Below are 22,527 nucleotides of genomic sequence, written 5' to 3' on the forward strand. Positions count from 1 at the left end.
ATGCTGTGTGCATCACATAGTAACCTAGGCTAATAACCGGAGTAAGGACACACAAAGTTTTCAAAAATAGATATCATGGTTAGTAGAGGCCGATCTTTGATCGGGCGAGCGGGGGTGCTCACGAAGTGACCTTCCCCAATCGTACCCAAGTTCCCGAGCCGAGGCAACTTTGGTGATGACGGACACGTGGCCTTTGGCACCGAGTCAGGGTTTCCTAAATTTCCCATTAAAAAAAAAAACATTTAGGTGGCGACTCTGTATCTGGCAAAGCAGTCCATGTTTGGCACTTCTTTCAAAAATCTGTTTTCTCAAAACGATTTGCCGGATTTGGACTCTTTGGTTCAGACTTAGAACCGTGACAAATTTGGAGAGTCCTGAGCTGTAGTGACCCCAATATGAACGGAACGGGAGCTCGTTCCTCCCGTGGCGTTCGGGGACGTCTACAGTTTCTGGCGACTCTGCTGGGGATTTAGAGAACTTGACTCGAACTCATGATATCTGTTTTTGACTACACTTGTGTGATTCTTTGCATTGCATTTGCATTGGTGCGCCTAGGACACCGTGTTTGCCATCTGCTATTCCTGAACGGTTTGCCGGAGGCTTGTCTTGTCAAGGCATGACCATAAGGCTGATCGGTTGTGGGCTCTGCTAGTATGGGAACACAAACCCCGGTTTTACCGGGGCAACCTCTTTGACCATTCGACCTAGTGCATATTCAGATCCATAGTGACCATTCCAAATTAGGACAGGTTGCTTACCCGTTTATAGGTTGTTTTGAAACCGCTGCGTGCGTAGTGAAACCCTAGCTCCTGACAAAATAGGACAGGGAAACCCTACCCCTTCATAGGGGTGTTTTGGCTCTCACTTATCTGTTATGTGCTTTAGAGTGCGTCTCTACAGTAATGCATGTATCAGTTTGCAAGTCTGGGCATCAGGCCTGCGGGCATTACTATCAGTATTTGGGAGTCAGTTTTACCTGTGGGTATCAAACTCAGTTTTTGAGGCCGAATTTTGGGGCAGAATTCAGTAGAGGGCACACTCATTCAACTATGCTCGTATCTGTTCAGATGGAATCAGGCTAAGATGCTGTCTGTTTTCTCTTTTGCAAGGTAGTCTGGGAACCATAGCTTCAGAAGGCTCTGATATCCCCCAAGGTTCATCGAACTTGTGCTGATAGACTTTGCTAGGTCAGAGATTCAGTTCAAGGGCAACCAGTGTTCTTTCGCTAAGGCAAGGTAAAGAAAAGCCGGTCAGGGATCATCTGTTCATCTAATCCGTCAGTCGCCAGTCACATCACCTTTGTTCGGACTCAGCAGATCGTGATGGCACAGGGTTCGGAAGAGTTAGCGGCCGTGACCGCAGCACTAAATCAGGGAACTACCATGCAGGCTGAGACCAGTATTGAAACGCAGCGCCCATCTGGGGCATCTGCCTCACATCCAGCTTTGGGACCCCAGCCGAACTTTGACCCAATTCCGCCAGTTGAAGATTTGCAGTGTCTGAATCCTCGAGAAGGGTCGGCTCAAGCTCAGGTGCTCAGACCCCTAGTGCAGCCTAATGAGAAAACTCAACCCTTTCATGCTGATGAGTTCAATCCGACTGCAGTGAAAATTGCAAACCTTGAGAAGCAATTCAAAAGGGCACAAGGCCTTAACTCCATTCCTGGCATTGAGGATGGGCACACCGAGGCTTCCGTCCGGCTCCCAGACAGATTCAAAATGCCATATATCGACCGTTTCGACGGGTCTGGAGATCCAATGGTACATATCCGACTTTTCTTGGATGTCCTAAAACCGATGGGTCTGACTAAGCCACAAAAACTCTCTTTGTATGGAAGAACCCTGTCGGGTGTAGCAGCCACCTGGTATACCAAATTGGAGGATATAGTGAAGCAAAACTGGGAAGAACTGGCTGAGGCCTTTGTCGATCAGTATTCCTACAATACCCAAGTTGAAATGACCATCCAAGAGCTTGAAGCAACTCGCCAGAACCCAACAGAGCCTTTTGTGGAATTTGTTGCAAGGTGGAGAGCAAAGGCAGCACAAATGACAGATCGTCGCCCTTCCGAGAAGGATCAAGTGCAGATGATGGTCCGAAACCTCGAGCATGATATGTTGCAAAAGTTGATAGTCGCTCCACTATTCACTTTCAAAAGTTTGCATGAACTGGGGGTTCAAGTCGAGAATGCGTTCAACAGTGGGATCATTCCCAGGATAAGGGAACTAACAAGGAAGGTGATTTCAGGGAGTACCAACGCTGGTAGTAGCACTATTCCCAAACCCACCGAAATCAATACAATCGCCACAGCCGACCCTTTTGCCAAACCAAGCCTACAAACAGCTGGCCCAACCCGAGCTCAAGGTAGAACTTTCACCCCCCTCTATATGAGCCTGACTAGCACACTGAAAGCCTTGATGGAAAAAGGGCATCTCAAACCCCTCGATCCTCAACCTCTTCCCAACCCACTCCCAGCCAGACATAACCCCGCCAAGTATTGTATGTACCATCAGCAGCGCGGTCATGGCACCGACCGTTGCTACCGCCTTCGTCATGAGGTCCAAAATCTCATCGACAACCGGACGATAGCTCCACCTTTAGACCCCAATGACCAAACATCTCCTGCCTACCTCAATCACATCCACATACTGCCATCCACCTTTGACCCCAGTATATACATCACCCCGACCCATCTACCCAAGCCTGAGGTGTTTATCCCAGAAAGCATGGACTTATGCATGATGGAAACACCCGAACCTCAACCATCTCAAACCCATGAACCCACTACTTCTGAGTTGATGGGAATGATTAAAGTTCTTCAAAAAACCGTGATGGATCTGGCCTCCGGGACATTGGCTCCATCATCGACCATACCACATACCGGGAACTTCATGTCAAAAGACTCCCCGATGTTGGGACGAGCTGCATTTGAGGAAAGCCAATCTCTTGACAAAGTGGAAGCGACTAGTAGGAGCAAAGTAGGGGCAGGCATTGGTCCCCATGAACACCTTCGGTGGGATATTGAGGCTTTGAAAGCCGGGGGGCTGAACAAAGAGCAAGTCCTCGCAGTTGTTGCAAAAGCTGTGGATAACACTTTCGCTGCTCAAGTTGGGGGCGGTCTGAATCAAAGGGAACATCGGGAGAAGGACTGTCATACTAGAGACGATCCTGCTATCTCTAATCCTCCACTCGGAAGAGATCGGCAAACCAGGCCAGCATCGGCCAATCCCTTTGCTGGTGCGTCCAGCAAAAATCCACAAGCCTTGAAGTACCAACCTCGAGGTCGGAGGGTCTTCCATGCCCTCTATATGCCTTTGTCCAAAGCTCTTCAAATCCTTGTTGGACAAGGCCATCTCAAACCCCTTGAGCCTCGGCCTCTCCCGAACCCTCTTCCAGCTACACATGATACTACCCAGTACTGCGCGTACCATCAACAAACTGGTCATACTACCAACGCCTGCTTCCGTCTTCGCCATGAAGTACAGGATCTATTTGACAATGGGGTCATCCCCACACCAGGTCCTGCAAAGTCTATCGGCACTTGATCAGTGAATTTGTAGGGGATAATGTGATGCGATTGGAGGGATGAACCACCTGCAGGCAGCGCTCAGTTTACTCCAGATATGGTGGATGGCATGCACTGTTTTGAGCATTGGCGAATGCCGGTTTCCGACTCGGGTATTGGGTCAGTCTTGTTGTTTTGTTTTGAGTCTGTTTTTTTTTGTTTTGAGTCAGTCTCTTTTTATTTTGGATCTGTCTTGTTGTATCGAGTCAGTCCTGTTGTACAGGAGTCGGGTGATTCCGGGGGGTGTTACCTCGGGCGTCACCATTTTGTTTTATGTTTGTCTTTTCGTTTTGTTTTAAGTCTGTTTCTGCCAGGGAGCCAGTTGTACCAACAGATTTTGAATGAAACAGCAGTGATTTCCACACTCTCATATTTGCTTCTGCCATGTGCTAGTTGTGCCAGAAAGTTTGAATGAAACGGCAGTACTTTTCGCCTACTCTTCTGCACCCCAAAATCATTGCATTGACCTAAGTTTTTCAAAACTTTTTTTAAACACTGCGGTAAAAATGAAGAGGAAGGAATTCCTTGGGATTTGCAAAATTTGATCAATTGAGAGAAAGAGAGGCGTGCTAAGCCCTTAATGAATGAAATCATGCTTGTTAGCATGAGTACTGAGAAGGACCCTGGCTTGATCCAGACTGGTTTCACACTATTTTCAGCGCGAGCGATTTGTCGCTTTCTTAAAAACTTTCAAAAACAAAATATTTTGCGCGGTTCCGCGAAGACCTGTGTGGAATCGCTCTTGAGACTGTGCAGCTTAGGATCGCTCTCAGCCTCGAAACTCGAGCCCTTGCTTTCAAACCTTGGGCCCATTCAGAACGTTCAACGGTCAACTACAATGTGAGGCCTGTGTGGCCAGATTTGAAGCAGCCCTCGAACAAGAGGCACCAAAGTCAGGTCAAGAAGATCAGATCTCATCAGAAGAAGCTTACAAAGCAAAGCAGCAGCCATTCTCCTGGGTTCAGATGACTCCAGGATCTCAAAACCATCTGGCATGGACTTGTTATACTTTTACCCTTGAGAGGCTCGCTGGGCCGAAAACCCGGAAGGGCGACCTAGGCAAAAGTTAGAGCAAGAGAAAAATACAAAAAAAAGAAGAAGCAAAAAATGCAAAAAGAAAAAAAGAGAACAAAAAAGAAAGATGCAAAGAAAAGAACGAAAAAAATCAAAAAAGGAAAAAGAAATGAAAAGAATTGAAAAGAAAAGAAGAACAAAGCTCGCAAGGTCGAAAACCTGCAACAGGCGCCTTGGCAAAAGTTAGAGCATAAAAAGGAGAGGTTAAATACCCGAGTGTACCTTAACCCCGAACTACGTAAGGCTTGATTCCCATCTTTGGGATACGTAGGCAACTTCATTCTGAAGTCCAGCCGTAAAACACTTCAAATTCGATTGTGTCCATGCGATGGTTTTGGTCATCTTTGTCTTCTCTGTATCTGCGAGTCTGGTTGCGTTTGTCGCTCTGAGGACTGACTACAATACACTACGGTGCCATTCAGACAAGGGGCAACTTTCCGTTGCCATTCAATGCACCGCGGTGTCATTCAAACAAGGGGCAACTTTCCGTTGCCATTCAATGCGCTGCGGTGCTATCCAAACAAGGGGCAACTTTTCGTTGCCATTCAGAACGCCGCAGTGTCAATTCAAACAAGGGGCAACATTCCGTTGCCATGCAGTGTCCTTCAGCAAGGGGCAATTTTCCATTGCCATGGATCCGAGATTGCGCATCTCAAGAGTAGGTCCCATGCTCGTTGAGCAGTGGTCGTTTGCGAAAATAGTTTTTCGAGAATTTTTACTAAGGTTGACTAATCTTCTCGAAAAGTATTCCATTTTTTAAAACTGGACCATTTCTTGGACCCAAAAGAGGAAAACTCTCAGTGCTCACTGCCTAACTTGCATGATTTTAAATCAGAAAATTGAACAAGCATGTTAATCTAACTCTCATTTTGGTCAAAATTTTTTAGGAAAAAACTAAAACTAAAAAATGGTCAAAATGATGAACTACGGGCACAGTTGAGTCAGGCTTCCTGTCTTTTCCCCATTACCAACATACTTGCCAGAAAGGGCATTCTACTTGTCCAAGAAGGACACTCTACCCGCCAAAAAAGGGGATGACCGAAGTTAACAACAAAGGGCAGAAAGCTTTCTCATCCTCCAAACAGCGAGGTATCAAGCCGAGTGCGAAGCACGAATTAGAATGGATCAAGATGCTCCATTCCCTCATCCGGCGCATCGACAGATGTCACCAAAGGAAATAGCCGCGAGCTGATTATGTTGGGAACAAGCCCACAATTTGCTGTTTATCCATCAACCACCCAGGGGAGGGATGAAAAATGAGAGATTGAAGAATAGAGAGATGTACGATGAGAGAAAAAGTGAGAAAAGGACCTTTTCAGAAAAAAATAGAGCTTGAGGGCCGAGTGATGTGAGAACCACAAATGAGAATGGGTGGGAAACACTACTCGGTGAAACAGGCTCCTTGTGCACGTCTGAGTGTCGTGTCCTTTTGTTTTATCTCGATTCTTGTTTTGAGTCGTTTCGAGTGTTACTCGATGTGTTTAGGTTGTGTGCCTTTTATTGCCGTGTTGAGTTGTCTTGCTGTGTTCAGTCGTAGGCTCGATACCCGGTCAAGAGTTTATTTATCAATTCAAAAATAATATCGTTTTGCGCTCCGAGTGCCGTGCCGTTCTCCACATCTGTGCAAAACAAGATTCGTTCTTTCATAAAACCGCAGGGTCCACCCCCGATAAGTGTGAATGGTAAAACAAAGACCTATCTGAAGCTATATAAGTTCCGGACTGCAAAGCAAAAGAAAATAGGGAAAATTTTGAGCATCTGAGTGTGTTTCACCTTCAGAAAATTCTGAGATTGCATTCCATATGTACCTCTGCAGGCCTCGCCAGTGCCCCGAAGAATGAGTGTGCCTCTACTCCAAGCTTAAGCATGCTTCAAGCCAGAACGACAATTAAAGCAGCAGCAGCAGATGTTACCTCTCGCCAATATGAACAGGGTGTGCCCTTTTTGAGCTGAGTGTGTTGCAAAGTCCTCTAAGAGGTAAATCAGAGGCACCAGAGTACATATTTGATGCTCCTCTACTACATAGAATGTGCATTTTCATATACACTGTTGTCGCATGTGTGCCGCACATCGTTATGATTCATGCATAGAATATGCTTGCTTTCGATCCTGCATAGAATTTGCTTTCAATATTGCATAGAATATGCTCCTGTTTCTTGCATAGAAAATGCTCGTATCTCTTGCATAGAAAATGCACTCTTCCATACTTGCATAGAAAATGCACCTCATTTGCATAGAACATGCATTCACTCGCACTATCTTGTGCACTTACACTTTGTATCTCACTAGCACTGTCTTGTGCATCTTGTGGTTGCATCTCACTCGCACTGTTTAGTGCATTTCAAATCAATCGCACTGTTTAGTGCATTTCAATCGCGCTGTTTAGCGCATCGCACTGTCTAGTGCATTTCAATCGCGCTGTTTAGCGCATCGCACTGTCTAGTGCATTTCAATCGCGCTGTTTAGCGCATCGCACTGTTTAGTGCATTTCAATCGCGCTGTTTAGCGCATCGCACTGTTTAGTGCATTTCAATCGCGCTGTTTAGCGTATCGCACTGTCTAGTGCATTTCAAATCAATCGCGCTGTTTAGCGTATCGCACTGTCTAGTGCATTTCAAATCAATCGCGCTGTTTAGCGTATCGCACTGTCTAGTGCATTTCATTTCAATCGCGCTGTTTAGCGTATCGCACTGTTTAGTGCATTTCGATCGCGCTGTTTAGCGTATCGCACTGTCCTGTGCATTTCAAATCACTCGCGCTTTCTTGCGCATTGCACTGTTTTGTGCACCTTACTTGCATTTTGCATGCATTCCATCGCGCTATCTTGCGCATCTCACCTGTACTTGTTAGTGCATTGTATCGCGCTATCTTGCGCACCTTATTTGTATCGCACTGTTTTGTGCATTCACCTTGCTCGTACTGTTTTGTACACCTTTAGCATCGCATTATTTTGTGCATCTGTTTAGCACTGTTTTGTGCATTCACTCTGCATCGCACTGTCTTGTGCACTCCCCGGTCTAGGAGACCTTAAATCCTCCGGTCTGCGGAGACCTTAAATCCTGCATCTTTATTCGCACTATCTTGTGCACTCCTGGTCTAGGAGACCTTAAATCCTCTGAAGGTGCAATTCCTTTGGTGTTTGTCGTGCCCGAATGACTTTCGGTGGTCTGGTATAGCCACCTGCCTGTGTTTGCGGTGAGTTCCTAGGAGACCAACTGAGACGGTGGAAACTAGAGTTTGAATGGCTTATGCCTAGAACGCAAAGGTTCGGGATTTCCGAGACTAAAGTCTGGTTTAAATACCCAGGGGTATATCCTCGGCTTGAAATCTGTATGGCAGCCCCATAGATTGAGATAGCATCTGTATGCGCCTCAATTCTGGATACTGATCCAACCTAGTCTGTCACCCTGTTGGAGAATAGGGAAAGCTACGACCATAGTCAGAGAGAAAAGTAGTACCTGTGGTTCAACCAAGGAGAAGCGGAAGATCCCCAGCAGCATGAGGTAAGCCATTGCCAATTGCCCCTTTAAGGTGCCTTTACCTCTTAGCCATTACATTGCATTTTAGCCACTACATTACAGTGCATTGCATGAATCCTCATTTTTTTTTTTTTTTTTTTTAAAACCGGCTTCGCGTAGCGTATAAGTCCAACTTTCAAAACCGGCTTCGCGTAGCGTATAAGTCCAACTTTCAAAACCGGCATCGCGTAGCGTATAAGTCCAACTTTCAAAAACCGGCTTCGCGTAGCGTATAAGTCCAACTTTCAAAACCGGCTTCGCGTAGCGTATAAGTCCAACTTTCAAAAACCGGCTTCGCGTAGCGTATAAGTCCAACTTTCAAAACCGGCTTCGCGTAGCGTATAAGTCCAACTTTCAAAACCGGCTTCGCGTAGCGTATAAGTCCAACTTTCAAAACCGGCTTCGCGTAGCGTATAAGTCCAATCTTCAAAATCTTCTTGCATATCGTTTTGCATCTTGCCCCCTGCCTGCGGGCATGCCTGCGGGCACATCTTTGTTATCTTGCCCGTTTGTCTAAGTCTTCGGCCTTGTCAAAAATGGGTTGTCTCTGGGCTTTGACATTCACTCCCGTCACTTGTGACTTCCGAGTTCTATCAAAGAGGGGCAACTGTAGACACCCCATTTTTGACCGACCTTAAGACTCAGACGTCACTGATTGAGCGCTTGGTGATGTTGTGTAATGTGCTCGTTCAGAAGTTTCAGAGTCACGGCCGTGCGCCCTGCCTCCGAACTTCCGAACCCTCTTCTGTGCCTTGCCTCGGTTTGCGAACCAGGCTCGGTTTTCTCGGTTTCTTTTCCTGAGGGGAGGGAGAGGTCTAGTAGACCATCTCTCAATGTCCCTAGGCTACATTTGGTGGCCGTAGGCCATTTTGCCCATTTCGGAGCCCGGTTTCCGGTTTTTCGGGACTGTCAGGCCGTGTGCCTCGGTTCGGGACCGCCTAACCATCTCTGTTTGCTCTGATTTTTGGCATACTTCCTATTTGCTCCCTTTTGAGGGACACTGGGGTCCCGGAAACCCACTTCGTGGCCGAACGCCACTTTCGGTGCTTAACAGCCCATTTTCGGGATCCCGAACTGCGTGTTTTGGCCCCCGAACATTCGTTTTGCATCGGTTTTTGCTCATTTTTGGCAGGTACCTCTGTTTCATCATTAGGAAGGTCACTGAAGGGTGGGAGGCTAGTAATTGTTGCAGTAACCAGTTATCTCTCCTCCGGAGCCTCTCGGCGCCCGTTTTTCTGACTTCCGGGCCAATGTTGAACACCCTAGGGTTAGTGTTGCCAACTTTCAACCACATACCTGTGATCTACACACATGGGAGGCCCCTAAAAGTTGGTGGTCGGCTACTAATGTTGCTTGACCCTTTTGAACCCCTCCTTCCGGGCTAATGTTGAACACCCTGGGGCCATTTTCTTGAACTTTGAACCACATATTTGTGATGTACACACATGGGGGAACCCTAAAAGTTGGTGGTCGGCTACTAATTCTCATTGACCCTTTTGACCCTTGGCCGGCCGGCCATAATAGGTGGCCGGCCGGCCACCTGCAGCTCCAAAACTGGCCGGCCGTGATCCTCATGATTGGTACTTTACAGCTGTGCACTTTTTTCCCCCAAAATATCTGTATCCGAGGGAAATATCTTGTGGGGGAAAGATTACCTCCTTTTTGCCCCACCTTTACACCCTCTTTTTGTCCATATAACCAGCTGCAAGCATGCATTTTAAGGGTTAGAAAAATTACTCTTCAAGTCTCCATAGCCAACTCCATCTTCTTCCCTCTCAATTCTTCAAAAAAACCCTAAGTCCCTAACCTTCATTCCTTCTACACCACCAAGCTCTACCACCACCACCTCACTTCCAGCAGCAAGGAAGGTTTCTAGAAGGCAAAAGAAGCTGCAAATCCATCCAAGAAGCAACAAAAGCTTGAGTCTTCAAGGGTAAGTAGTACTTTTACCCTTTTGACCCATTTTCTTGATCTATTTCTAATCCCCTCTTGCTTTTTGTTTCAAGCTCCAGCCCTAACTGAAAAAGGCCATATTTTGAGCTCATCTTCACTTCTCATTAAGGGCTCAACCCTGTTTGAGCCCTCCATAACACACTTGCTTCATTGATCATCTTGTATGTCATAGTTTTGCATGCTATTTTTGACCCATGAGAAATTTATTTTCGAGCATGTTGTAAACTGATATTAGGCTTATTTTGAGCCCCTCTTCAACATTGGAGAAGGGCTCAACATTTTTTGGTGTCTCCATGTGTCACTTGTAGTTATATCCCTTATTTGGCCCCATTTTTGCATAAATTGATAGCCCTCTTTGCTTCTGTTTTTGGACCTTGGTCCGAACTGAAAGTGGCCTTATTTTGGCCTATAATTCATGTTTCATTAACACTTTTTTTCTGTTTGGTGATTATTTTATATACTTCATGTTATAGCACCTTTTGAGCCTTGTTTTGCATCATATTTTTAGCATGTTTGTATACTGATTTTGAGGCTTCCATATACTGTAAATATTCCTATTTTTGGTCCCTCTTCAGTGTTGTAGAAGGAAATTTTTCAGTTTGAGTTTTGCTTATACCACTTGCTTCATTACCCCTCTTTTGGCCCCTATTCTTGCATGCTATTTTTGCCATATCTATGCTTGCTGTTTGGCCTTGTTTATAACTGTGAAAGTGCATCTTTTGGGACTGTCTAGCTTCTGTCTTTGCATTGCATGTCCATATTGTGCATGTTTAGCATAGCTATAGGCCATTTCGGGTGCATAAATTCACATTTCGGGACGTTTCCTTGCATTTCATGTCATTTCGCTTCATTTCGGGACTGTTTTCCCCCATATTTTGTTGCTGAAATTCCATTAGCATGCTTGCATATCATTTTTGCCATGTTTCATCACATTCTGCCATTGCCTCGGTTTGCGTGCCAGTGTGCACGCATTTCGAGGCACCTCTTTTTTATCCGACGACATCTTATGTGAGTGTGGCTGAGGCTCACTCATGTTGGTATAAGTCCATTTGTCATTTCATGTCATTTTATCATCGCCTCGGTTTGCGTGCCCGTGTGCACGCATTTCGAGGCACTCCATTTTTTATCCGCCGGCATCCGATGTGAGTGTGGCTGAGGCTCACTCATGTTGGTATAAGCCCATTTGTCATTTCCATGTCATTTCATCACATTTTAGCATCGCCTCGGTTTGCGTGCCCGTGTGCACGCATTTCGAGGCACTCCATTTTTATCCGTCGGCATCCTATGTGAGTGTGGCTGAGGCTCACTCATGTTGGTATAAGCCCATATCACATTTTCATGTCATTCGCATTGTGTATGCCATCGCCTCGGTTTGCGTACCCGTGTGCACGCATTTCGAGGCACTTCTTTTTTATCCGCCGGCATCCGATGTGAGTGTGGCTGAGGCTCACTCATGTTGGTATAAGCCCATTTGTCATTTCCATGTCATTACATTGCATTCCGCCATCGCCTCGGTTTGCGTGCCCGTGTGCACGCATTTCGAGGCACTTCTTTTTTATCCGCCGGCATCCTATGCGAGTGTGGCTGAGGCTCACTCATGTTGGTATAAGCCCATATCATGTTTCCATGTCATTTCATTGCACTCCACCATTGCCTCGGTTTGCGCGCCGGTGTGCACGCATTTCGAGGCATCTCATTTTCATTGCATTTACCATTGCCTCGGTTTGCGCGCCCGTGTGCACGCATTTCGAGGCATCTCATTTTCATTGCATTTACCATTGCCTCGGTTTGCGCGCCCGTGTGCACGCATTTCGAGGCATCTCATTTTCATTGCATTTACCATTGCCTCGGTTTGTGCGCCCGTGTGCACGCATTTCGAGGCTTCTCATTTTCATTGCATTTACCATTGCCTCGGTTTGCGCGCCCGTGTGCACGCATTTCGAGGCATCTCACTTTCATAACATTTTACCATTACCTCAGTTTGCGTGCCCGTATGTACGCATTTCGAGGCATCTCATTTTCATTGCATTCATGTATCATCTCGGTTTGCGTGCCCGTGTGCACGCATTTCGAGGCATCTCGGTTTGCGTGCCCGCGTGCACGTATTTCGAGCCATCTCATTTTCCATAGCATTGTATATGTTAGGATTGTATCTTAGTTGCCTTTCAATGCATATCATGCATATTGCATCATGTCCGGAATAGGAGTTAGCCCGGGCACGGGAAACGAGGTACATTTCGTACTCCGAGTGACGGAATGTGTCTCAATTCCCCAGTCGCCGACACTCCGGATTATCCATGATGGAGTTAGGTTTTAGCTGTAGTTTCATGTGCATTCATCCTATATTGAGTTGTGCATTTCGATTCCTCGGCCATCATGCCTCGGTATGCGTGATTGGTGGCACGAGGGTCGAGACATGCATATATCTGTGCAAATACATTGCTATGCCCCTTTCCTGCTCTCTGTTGCAGCAAAATCAGGAATCAGCAACCTTTTGGGGCTTGGCACGCATTTCAAGAACAGGTGTAAACAGAGGCTAATTGGGACATTCAGGTGGATTTCCGCGCAAGACAATCCGGACATGCATCATCCATCAGAAGCAAGGCAGTCCCTGGCATGCACGCCAGTTTTATTTGCTTTCTTAGTTAATTCTTTAATTAATTAGAATTTTGTATATTATTTGGACTGTAATATTTGGATTGTATATTTATTTGGATCCTCTGCGCGAGGGCAATGCTGTAATAAGTGTGCGTGTGTGTGTTGTATGTCTTCCAACCCCACGTCTTTCTTCCCTTTTATTTACCTGCTTATGATGGTTAGATTAGGGCATATTTCAATTAGCATACAGTATGACAGCAAGTTTTGCATCATTCATCTGTTTTTCATGCACCGGGCTCGGCGCATCATACTAACTGCATTGTATTTCAATTTCAAAGTTGGATACATGTTAGTTGTAGCATTTCATATGCCATGTTTAGAATAGCCGAGCCTGCTATAGTTGCATTCTTGCATGTGTTGCATTAGGCATTTTTGTATACTTAGGATCATGCATGATTTCTAATAAAACTTCTTGTTTTGGCTTGGAGTACCCGGTGAGCTTTATGCTTTAGTATCCTTGCATGCGTGTGAGTGAATGCCATGATAGCATGCTTACCATGAGGCTATTTGCTTATGTGATATAACTGCCTGAATGCCTGTGGGTGAAGGTTGGGTTACTTGAATTGGAATAAATCATCAACTATTTGTTTTAAGCCCACTAGATAGTGGCGAAACCATCTTTTCTAAGCCCACCCGAGGGTGGCAAAATCTGCATTTAAGCCTACTTGCGAGTAGCAAACCATCTTTCAAAAACAAACATGAAATGTTTAGTCCCAATTCGGGCGACCCAGTCTATACTTATATGCTGTGTGCATCACATAGTAACCTAGGCTAATAACCGGAGTAAGGACACACAAAGTTTTCAAAAATAGATATTATGGTTAGTAGAGGCCGATCTTTGATCGGGCGAGCGGGGGTGCTCACGAAGTGACCTTCCCCAATCGTACCCAAGTTCTCGAGCTGAGGCAACTTTGGTGATGACGGACACGTGGCCTTTGGCACCGAGTCAGGGTTTCCTAAATTTCCCATTAAAAAAAAAAACATTTAGGTGGCGACTCTGTATCTGGCAAAGCAGTCCATGTTTGGCACTTCTTTCAAAAATCTGTTTTCTCAAAACGATTTGCCGGATTTGGACTCTTTGGTTCAGACTTAGAACCGTGACAAATTTGGAGAGTCCTGAGCTGTAGTGACCCCAATATGAACGGAACGGGAGCTCGTTCCTCCCGTGGCGTTCGGGGACGTCTACAGCCTTCAACTAGAAGTGACTCTGCTGCCATGGGCCAAGACAAGGGGCTGAACTCAGGAGCAGTCACCAGTGGTTTGGACAGTGGGCTGGACTGGATGATGGGCCAGACAACAGAACCAGATAACCCAGATAATAGATCAATTACAGCTCAGTGACTTGGTGCGGGATTAGCGGAAGATATTAAAGTTGTTGAGCGGGATAAGTGGAAGTGGTTAGAATAGTTGAGAGATATTGTATAAGGAGGGAGATAAGGAGAGAGGAGAGATTATTATTTTTTTTGTAATGAAGAAGCTTGGGATCTAACGTTTCCCAGAGTTGGAACCCAGTTTCAATTCATTATAATTTTCCATTGCTATCTCAATTTCAGTCTCAATCTATCTCAATCTTTTCTCTCAATTTCCATTTTCATCACTCATCTTATCAGAGAAAGAGAGAATGGAAGAGAAAGAAAGAACGAGATAGAGAAACTCACCACGTCGGAGAACCACCGTTGTAACGCAGACAGAGATCGTCGCTGCTAGATCGTTGCCTTTGCAAAACCTATGGAGATTGTTGCCTTCGCTGCTATGTGAGAGTGAGAATGAGAATGAGAATGAGAAACCGTGAGAGTGAGATTGAGAAAGAGAACCCTAACATATGGGGAAATGGGCGGGTACCCATTCCCGACCCATATCCTATGGATATTTTAAAAACCCACTTAATTAATCCTATGGGTAAAAAAAAAAAGGGGAAAAATTCATATATTTGGATTAGATCTCCATGGATATCCATAGGGTAAGATCTCCATTGCCATCCACTATGCCTAATGATGTCATTTTGGATTTTGAATTTTGTCAAAAGCTAGTTTTTGAAGCTTGAACTTTGATCTATAAACTTTTGGAGCTTCCTCTTAAATCAATGAAACAATGATGCATGAAATTTATAGTAGATTGTTATTTTTTTTTTCATTTTAAGCACTATATTTGTGATTTTATATGTATATATATTTTTTACAAAAAAAATATGAACAGAAGCCAAAGACTTTTAAATAAGAGTAATCTGGGATGCTTCTAGCAAGAACTTACACGGTATGCAATTGATCAAGTATGTTGCAGTCAACACAGCTTCTGCGCAAACGAGGTACATTCATCATAAGATTCACGATTCAGTTTTTGAGAAATACGATTCATGATTTGATTCGTGATTTGACAACCATGTGAGGGTGTAAATAAAGGACAAATTACTCTTTCTTTTTCCTTTATATCTTATTGGTTATTATGTTGATCAATGCTCTCTTCCATAACCAATTGATGTCTTTGCATGAGCGCAACTTAATAGCGACTATGGAGTGGATACCTGGTTTATACACCATCACCTATTTGAGATCGGTTACCTCTTAGTTCATTGCACCTGGAACTTGAAGGGCCTTGGGCCAGAGGGGAATTGGAAGCGAACCTTCTTGCATGTCTGTATCTCTTTTGTTTATACCAAACAGTACAAGGAAAGCTCATTGGAGTATTTTTTTAAATGAGTTCCAAATTTTGACCATTGTTAACATGAAACTCTCTTTGAAAGAAGAGACTTATTTTAGGAATGGAGACAAAACCCTAGTGAAATTCAATCCCTAGGAAATATTTCCAAAACATTTCAGGAACTTGTCAGAAACTTGAAAACTTCCTAGAAACACGCTTCTCATAATTTATAGTTTTTCAACTATTTTTTCATGTTCATATAGTTTCAACAATAATATGTTGTAGCTCTTATAAATTTCTCTAAATATTAGTTAACATCAATAGTTTAATTGATAATAAAAGTATTCTAATGCATTATATTACCATTTTAAGATCCCTAATAAATTTAAGGGTAATTGCACTGACCTCCCTGAGATGCTAATTCCAGATTTCTTCCTCGAGGTTTCTAAAATAACCCTGACCTCCCTGTCAATCTTGTCTCCCTAACACCATTAGAAAAGGGCGGTCTTTACTTATTTAGCCCTGCAATGAATTGAGACATTTTCTCCATTTGATTTGTAACGAAACAATTTTATAACCTCACCACAATACTCTCTCTATTTGCAAAACCAAACAACACAAGAACTTTACAACAAAACAAAAACAATGCACTCAACTTCACTGCCATTATCTTAACCACCACTACCACCTCATCTTCATCATTACCCCCTCCCCTCTTGCCTCCCCTTCCCTACAACTATCCCCCACCATCTCCCACCCACTTTTGTGACCACCATCGCCACCAACTAGCACCAGTTATCTCCTACCCAATCATCAGCCACCACAACCATCAGCTACTAACCACCACCACAATCTCTTCCAAGAAAAATGCAACTCCTTTAACCCTAACCGTGAAACCCTCCACCCACCCCACAAGAGTCAAATCGAGTAATGAGTTGAGATGGATCTGATGGTGATAATCAATAACATTGGTGTGCAATTCCACTAGGTCGACAATGATGATCAACATGTTGGGTCGATGGTTAGCTAAGACCAACGTGTGTGTTTATTTATTTATTTTTTTTTTTGAACAAGCAACAATAGAATTTTATTAATAACAAAAGTAATAACCGAGTGGAGGACATGAAGTCCTCATACAATGACTAACGATCAAAGCATTAATCCAACTAGTAAAAATGGAAAAACAAAACAGAAAACATTCCACCATTAAACATGACAAACAACAGCCCAATCCCCAAAAATAAAAAAAAAAGGGAAATTCCTTTAAAAGGGGAAGCCACACAAGCCAAAATTTAAGCCAAATGCCTCGCCTTATCCCAACATGCCAAATGCCTCACCAATTATGAAGCACGGACATCTCTCTGAAGATAGCGTATGGGTGTCCGACACGTGTCCGACACGAACACGCATCGGACTTCGTTCTTCTTCTTTCATCACTTTGAAGGTCGTCTCTCTCTCTCTCTCTCTCTCTCTCTCTCTCTCTCTGCGCTTTTCGTCTCTCTTTGTCGCAGTTTGTCCCTCTCTGTCACTCATAGATCGTCTCTCTATGTCTCTCACAGATCGCCTCTCTCTGTGTTTTCGTCATCGCCCCCTCTCTGTTTCTTGTCTCTCTCGCAGATCCCCTCTCTCTCTCTCTCACTGATTGTCTTCGTTTCTTTTTTTTTTGTCTCTCTCTCTCTCTCTTGCTTTTTATTTATTTTTTTTCTTTTTCTTCTCAGATTGAAAATACTTTTTTTTTATAACAAAAACCCTATTTTTTATTTATACTAAGACCCTCTTTTTTCCCTCTTTTTATTTTTTCTATTTTTTTTTCAATTTTAGACATATAATAAATAAATAAAATTATATATATTAAACATCTCCCCAGTGTGTCGTGTCTCTCATTTTTTGAAAATTTACATGTCCGTGTCGTGTCCCGTGTCCGTGTCCGTGTCCATGCTTCATTGCTCACCAACATGTTGGGTCAACAATCATGATCAAACATCCACAATCGCTACAATTTAATGGAGATCTAGACATTTCCGATCAATATGGTCTTTTCCAATGAGTGGGCTCAAGATGATTTTGAAAGGGGATGATGGACGAAGGGTGGGGAGGGGAACAAGAAAGGGGTTTGTTGTGGACAGTAGAAGGTTAGAGAAGAATGATGGAGAGAGGGAGGGGGAGGGGGAGGAGGAAGAAAGAGGGCTTCCATAAGGGTAGGGGGTGGGGTTATGCATCAGTGTAATTTACCAAAATTTAATTATGCATGTCTTAAACGTTCTTATATCACCTAGTGTTTTCCATTACACATAATTATTTTGGACCATATTTCTGTTTCCTACTTATGTTTCCCGTATTGGAACTATGCTTTTGACTAATAACATCTTGAGAGATTCAAATACATTAGTTTCAATCAATTCCTTAATCGTCATGTGAACTATTTGGCCCACCCCAAGAAAGCATATCCCATTACTAGATCTGAATTACATGATTTCAAACCAGGACCCAAGTTCTTCAAGTGATGGAGATTGGAGACATCTCAATTTAAAGGTAAAATGCATCTCAATAAAATTGAGATTAGTAACAAAGGGAATAAGCAAAATATAAGATATTTCTTTGCAAGTAAAATTTGATGAGCACAAAAGGGGTGATATACGGGTGATTTGCTTTCAAGATCTACTCAAGTACAACAATAAAGCATGTATGGATGTAAAGGAGACCCTCAACTCAGGCTAGGGTGCAGAAAATAGTTATTATATATCTTTCAGTAGGTTTGGGATTACAACAAGGTAAGCTGGATCTATAATTAGCATTACTCTTACAAATGCAATTGCTAAAAATGTTTCCTAGTAAATAAAGCATCCTTGGAGAAATTTACAAAAGATATTTTCAGCTTGCATAAGTTGATAGATGTTCTTTTATGATTCCAAGGCATCCAAAAACACTTACCTGATGAATAGGCAGGTGGGAGATGACAGTATGCGGCGATGAGCTTTTTAAGGCTTCTGACAGATTAATACAAGTTGCCAAACATTGAAAAGGATCTTCAGCAGTTAACCACCACCGATTTCCATGAAGAGGGTTGTCTGCTGAATCCAATACATCATCTAGATGGCTTTCCACAAACGCTAGGCGTACATTTTGTGCAATTCATTTTTTACAGTGCAAGTTCAAAGAAACATAATAGAGCAATACGATATTTAATTTTTTTGAAAGAAAGAAATCATACAGAAAGCTTAAGTTCAATATCACATCATTGAGAATGCAACTCTTGGTTGATTTTTTTTGCCTTTCTCACACTCCATTTCCATTTTTTTATTTCTGTTAAATCCTCTGATTGTGGCCTCTCAGGTATGGGAACCTGCAAGTGAATGAAAAGCAGTGCCAGATTGATTACTTAAGGTATAGCTACAGAAAACAAAATCTAACATATCAAGTTGTATAAGTAGTCTACCAATGATCAAGTGTCAGATTAACCAGCCAGAAGAATTGCAGAAAACCATAATGATTGGATGAATTTTTTTTATTTTTTTTTGATAAATATAATGATTGGATGATCCTTTTGCATAGCCATCAAAAATGGCAAACATTGCAGGGGAAATTTTAGGAGTATAATCGAAAGGATTTTCCAATCACATTACAAGCTGTTTCCAATGGATAACAAAGAAGCAAGAACTATCAAGCTTCTCTATAGTGACAAATTGAGAACTACCTCGCTATCAATGGTTGACCACTCTTACAAGAATATTATCACTAAATGCACCATACAAACATCCACACTGAATGGGAAGTTGTAAGTTTTCTAAACACAACTGTATATTAGATTGAATTGATTGAAAAAAGAATACATACATCATTTATATAGAGTACCACTAATTCCTAACCCTACATGGATACATCACTGAGATATATAGAAGTCTAATAGATATACGACACTTATTCCTAATCCTAGGAGAACACATATTCTCACACCCCCGCTCAAACTCAAGGTGTTTTAGCAGAAAACACAGAGAGTTTGCTAAGAAGAAACTGAAACCGAGTAGTAGTGTGAGTCTTGGTGAAGAAGTCCGCAAGTTGCAAAGTTGAAAGGATGAAAGGAAGCAAGATAGAGGCAGACTGCAGATGTTGGCGAACAAAGTGACAATTAATCTCAATGTGTTTTGTCCGCTCATGGAAGACAGTATTGTGGGCAATCTGAACAGCACTGCGGTTGTCACAATAGAGAGAGGTCGGAGAAGACTAAGAGACACCCAAATCAGACAAAAGACAACAAAGCCAAACAATCTCAGCAGTGGCATGAGCCATAGCACGATACTCAGCTTCGGCAGTAGAGCGGGCAACAACTGATTATTTCTTATTTTTCCAAGAGATTAAGGAATCACCAAGAAACATACAGAAACCAGACGTAGACTTGCGATCAGTAACATCACCAGCCCAATCAGAGTCAGCATAGGCCACCAAGTCCAAAGAGGAAGTAGAGGACAATAGTAAGCCTTGAAATATGGTACCCCTGAGATAGCAAAGAATGTGAACCAAAGTAGCCCAATGGGTAGAGTGAGGAGCAGAAACGAACTGACTAACCACATGAACAGCATAAGCAAGATCAGGGCGAGTGACAATCAGATAAACTAAACAAACCACAAGCTCGCGATATAAAGTAGGATCATCCAGAGGGACACCATCAGTAGAATTAAGCTTCACATTAAGCTCAATAGGTGTATCAGAAACCTTAGTATCGGTAAGACCAGCACGGTGAATGACTTCATTACCATACTTAGCCTGAGACAGAAAATAGCCCTTTGGAGAAGAAGCAACCTCAATACCAAGAAAATACCATAACAGACCCAAATCTTTCATTTCAAAGGTACGGAAGAGATGCTGCTTGACGTCAGAGATAGCAGAAGAGTCAGAGCCAGTGATGATCATATCATCCACATAGAGTAAGAGAGCAACAAAACCAGCCGATGTATGCCTCAGAAATAAACCAGAGTCGGAAGCAGAAGAATGAAACCCAAGCTCAGTAACAGTAGTCTGAAAGCGATCATACCAAGCACGAGGAGACTGCTTCAGACCATACAGAGAACGCCGAAGACGACAAACTTGGCCAGATGAATGGGGAAGACCAGGGGGAGGACGCATGTAGACCTCCTCAGTGAGACAACCGTTAAGAAAAGCATTCTTTACGTCCATCTGATAGAGAGGCCAATGTCGAACAGCAGCAACAGTTATCAAGGTACGGACAGTAGTCATCTTGGCAACAGGTGCAAAGGACTCCTCATAATCAATACCATACTCCTGTGAGAAACCCTTGGCAACCAAATGAACTTTGTAGCGCTCGAGAGAACCATCAGAATGAGTCTTGACTTTATAGACCCATTTGCAACCAACGAGATTCTTGCCAGCAGACAAAGGAACTAACTCCCAAGTGTTAGTCTTCTGTAAGGCAAACAACTCATCCTCCATAGCTTGAACCCAATTAGGATCCTAACAGGCCTCCGTGTAAGATTGTGGTTCTGAAAAAGAATAAATAACAGACAAAAAAGTACGATAGGAAGCAGAAAAACATGTATTAGACCAACCCAACTTGTTTGGAGGACGACGCTCACGAGTAGGATATCGGTGTGTAGCAGGATCAAAGTCATCAGAAGCAAAAGGAGCAGCAACAGGAGTAGAGACTACTGGTGGTGGGGGAGCCTGACGACGAGAATAGACCAACAACGGAGGGGGAGAAGAAGCTGAAGGAGGGGAAGGAGCCATAGGTGACGTAGACGGAGAAGTACGAATGGACTCAACAGGAACAGTGGAGATGTACCCATCATATGGGACCTCAGAAGGAAATGGGTCAATGTGTACCAAATCCTCTTTGGAAACTGGAGCAGTGAGAGGAGGAAGCTGAAAATAAGACAGACGTTCGAGAAAGGCAACATGACGGGAGACATAAAGGCGACGAGAGACAGGATCGTAACAGCAGTAGCCTTTTTGAGTAAGACTGTAACCCAAAAAGACACAGAGGACAGACCGAGCACTAAGTTTGGTCCTATCTTTGCGGGAAAGAAGAACAAATTAGGCAGACCCAAACACACGAAGAAGGAAGTAGTTAAGAATGTGGGAGAACAAAGCCTCATAAGGAGACTAACTAGAAAGAAGGGGAGTAGGCATGCGGTTGAGAAGAAAAGCAGCAGTAAGAACTGCCTCCCCCCAGAATGGAGCCGGAACTGAGGCAGAGAGAAGAAGAGACCTAGCTGTCTCAAAGAGATGACAGTGTTTACGCTCGGCTCGACCATTTTGGGCAGGTGTATCTGTACAGGAAGTTTGATGAATGGTACCCAAATTGGCCAAATACTCACAAAACTCATTTTTTAAATATTCTCCACCTAAGTTAGACCGTAACACTTTAATAGTAGACCCAAGCTGAGTAGTAATCATAGACTGAAAGGTATGGTATATCTGATAGAAATTAGACTTATGAGTCATAAGATAAACCCAAGTGTAACGGGTGCAATCATCAACAAATGACACATAGTATGCAGAACCCCCCTTGGTGAGAACAGGAGAAGGACCCCAGACATCAGTATGAACTAAAGAAAACGGTGTAGCAGATATAGAAGTACTGTTACGGAAAGGTAAGGCTGTCATTTTGGCAAGTTTACACCCCCGACACTCGGTAAGTTGACTAGGAGAAACTTTACCCAATATACCTGACTGAGCTAAAGACCGTAAGCGGTCAGCAGACAAATGCCCTAATCTAGAATGCCACAAATAGAAAGGACTGAACAGAGAATCTAACTGAAAAGAAGAAAAGGCAGTTGGAGAGGTAGTCATAGGCAGATGCAAGTTCTTCACCACATAGAGGTCTCTAACTCTACGGCCAGTCCCAATCTGCTGCTTGGACATCCGATCGTGCACAGAACAAATAGAAGAAGAAAAGATAACATCAAAACCAGAGGCATCAAGTTGACTAATAGATAATAAACTGACAGATAACTGAAGAACATATAAGACAGACGGAATAGAGACTGCAGACATGGCAGACGGTAGGACAAACCCAACAGATATAACTGACATATCCGACCCATTAGCAGCATTAACAGTAATAGGAAATGGAGGGGGAATACAATTTTGAAATAAAGAGAGATAAGGAGT

General features: G+C 43.5%; 1 protein-coding gene across 1 annotated transcript in view; it reads right to left on the reverse strand.

The window, feature by feature from the left end:
• Positions 1-22,527, reverse strand: part of LOC114260259 (DNA-directed RNA polymerase 3, chloroplastic) — a 110,078-nt gene that overhangs the window by 27,378 nt on the left and 60,173 nt on the right. The window contains 2 exon segments of the mRNA XM_082911213.1: positions 18,334-18,528; positions 18,614-18,745. Coding sequence (XP_082767339.1) covers positions 18,334-18,528; positions 18,614-18,745 — 327 coding nt within the window.

This window comes from Camellia sinensis, unplaced genomic scaffold (genome assembly GCF_055761805.1).
Source record: "Camellia sinensis isolate YWXY unplaced genomic scaffold, ASM5576180v1 Unanchor10, whole genome shotgun sequence".
Taxonomy (NCBI): Eukaryota; Viridiplantae; Streptophyta; class Magnoliopsida; order Ericales; family Theaceae; genus Camellia; species Camellia sinensis.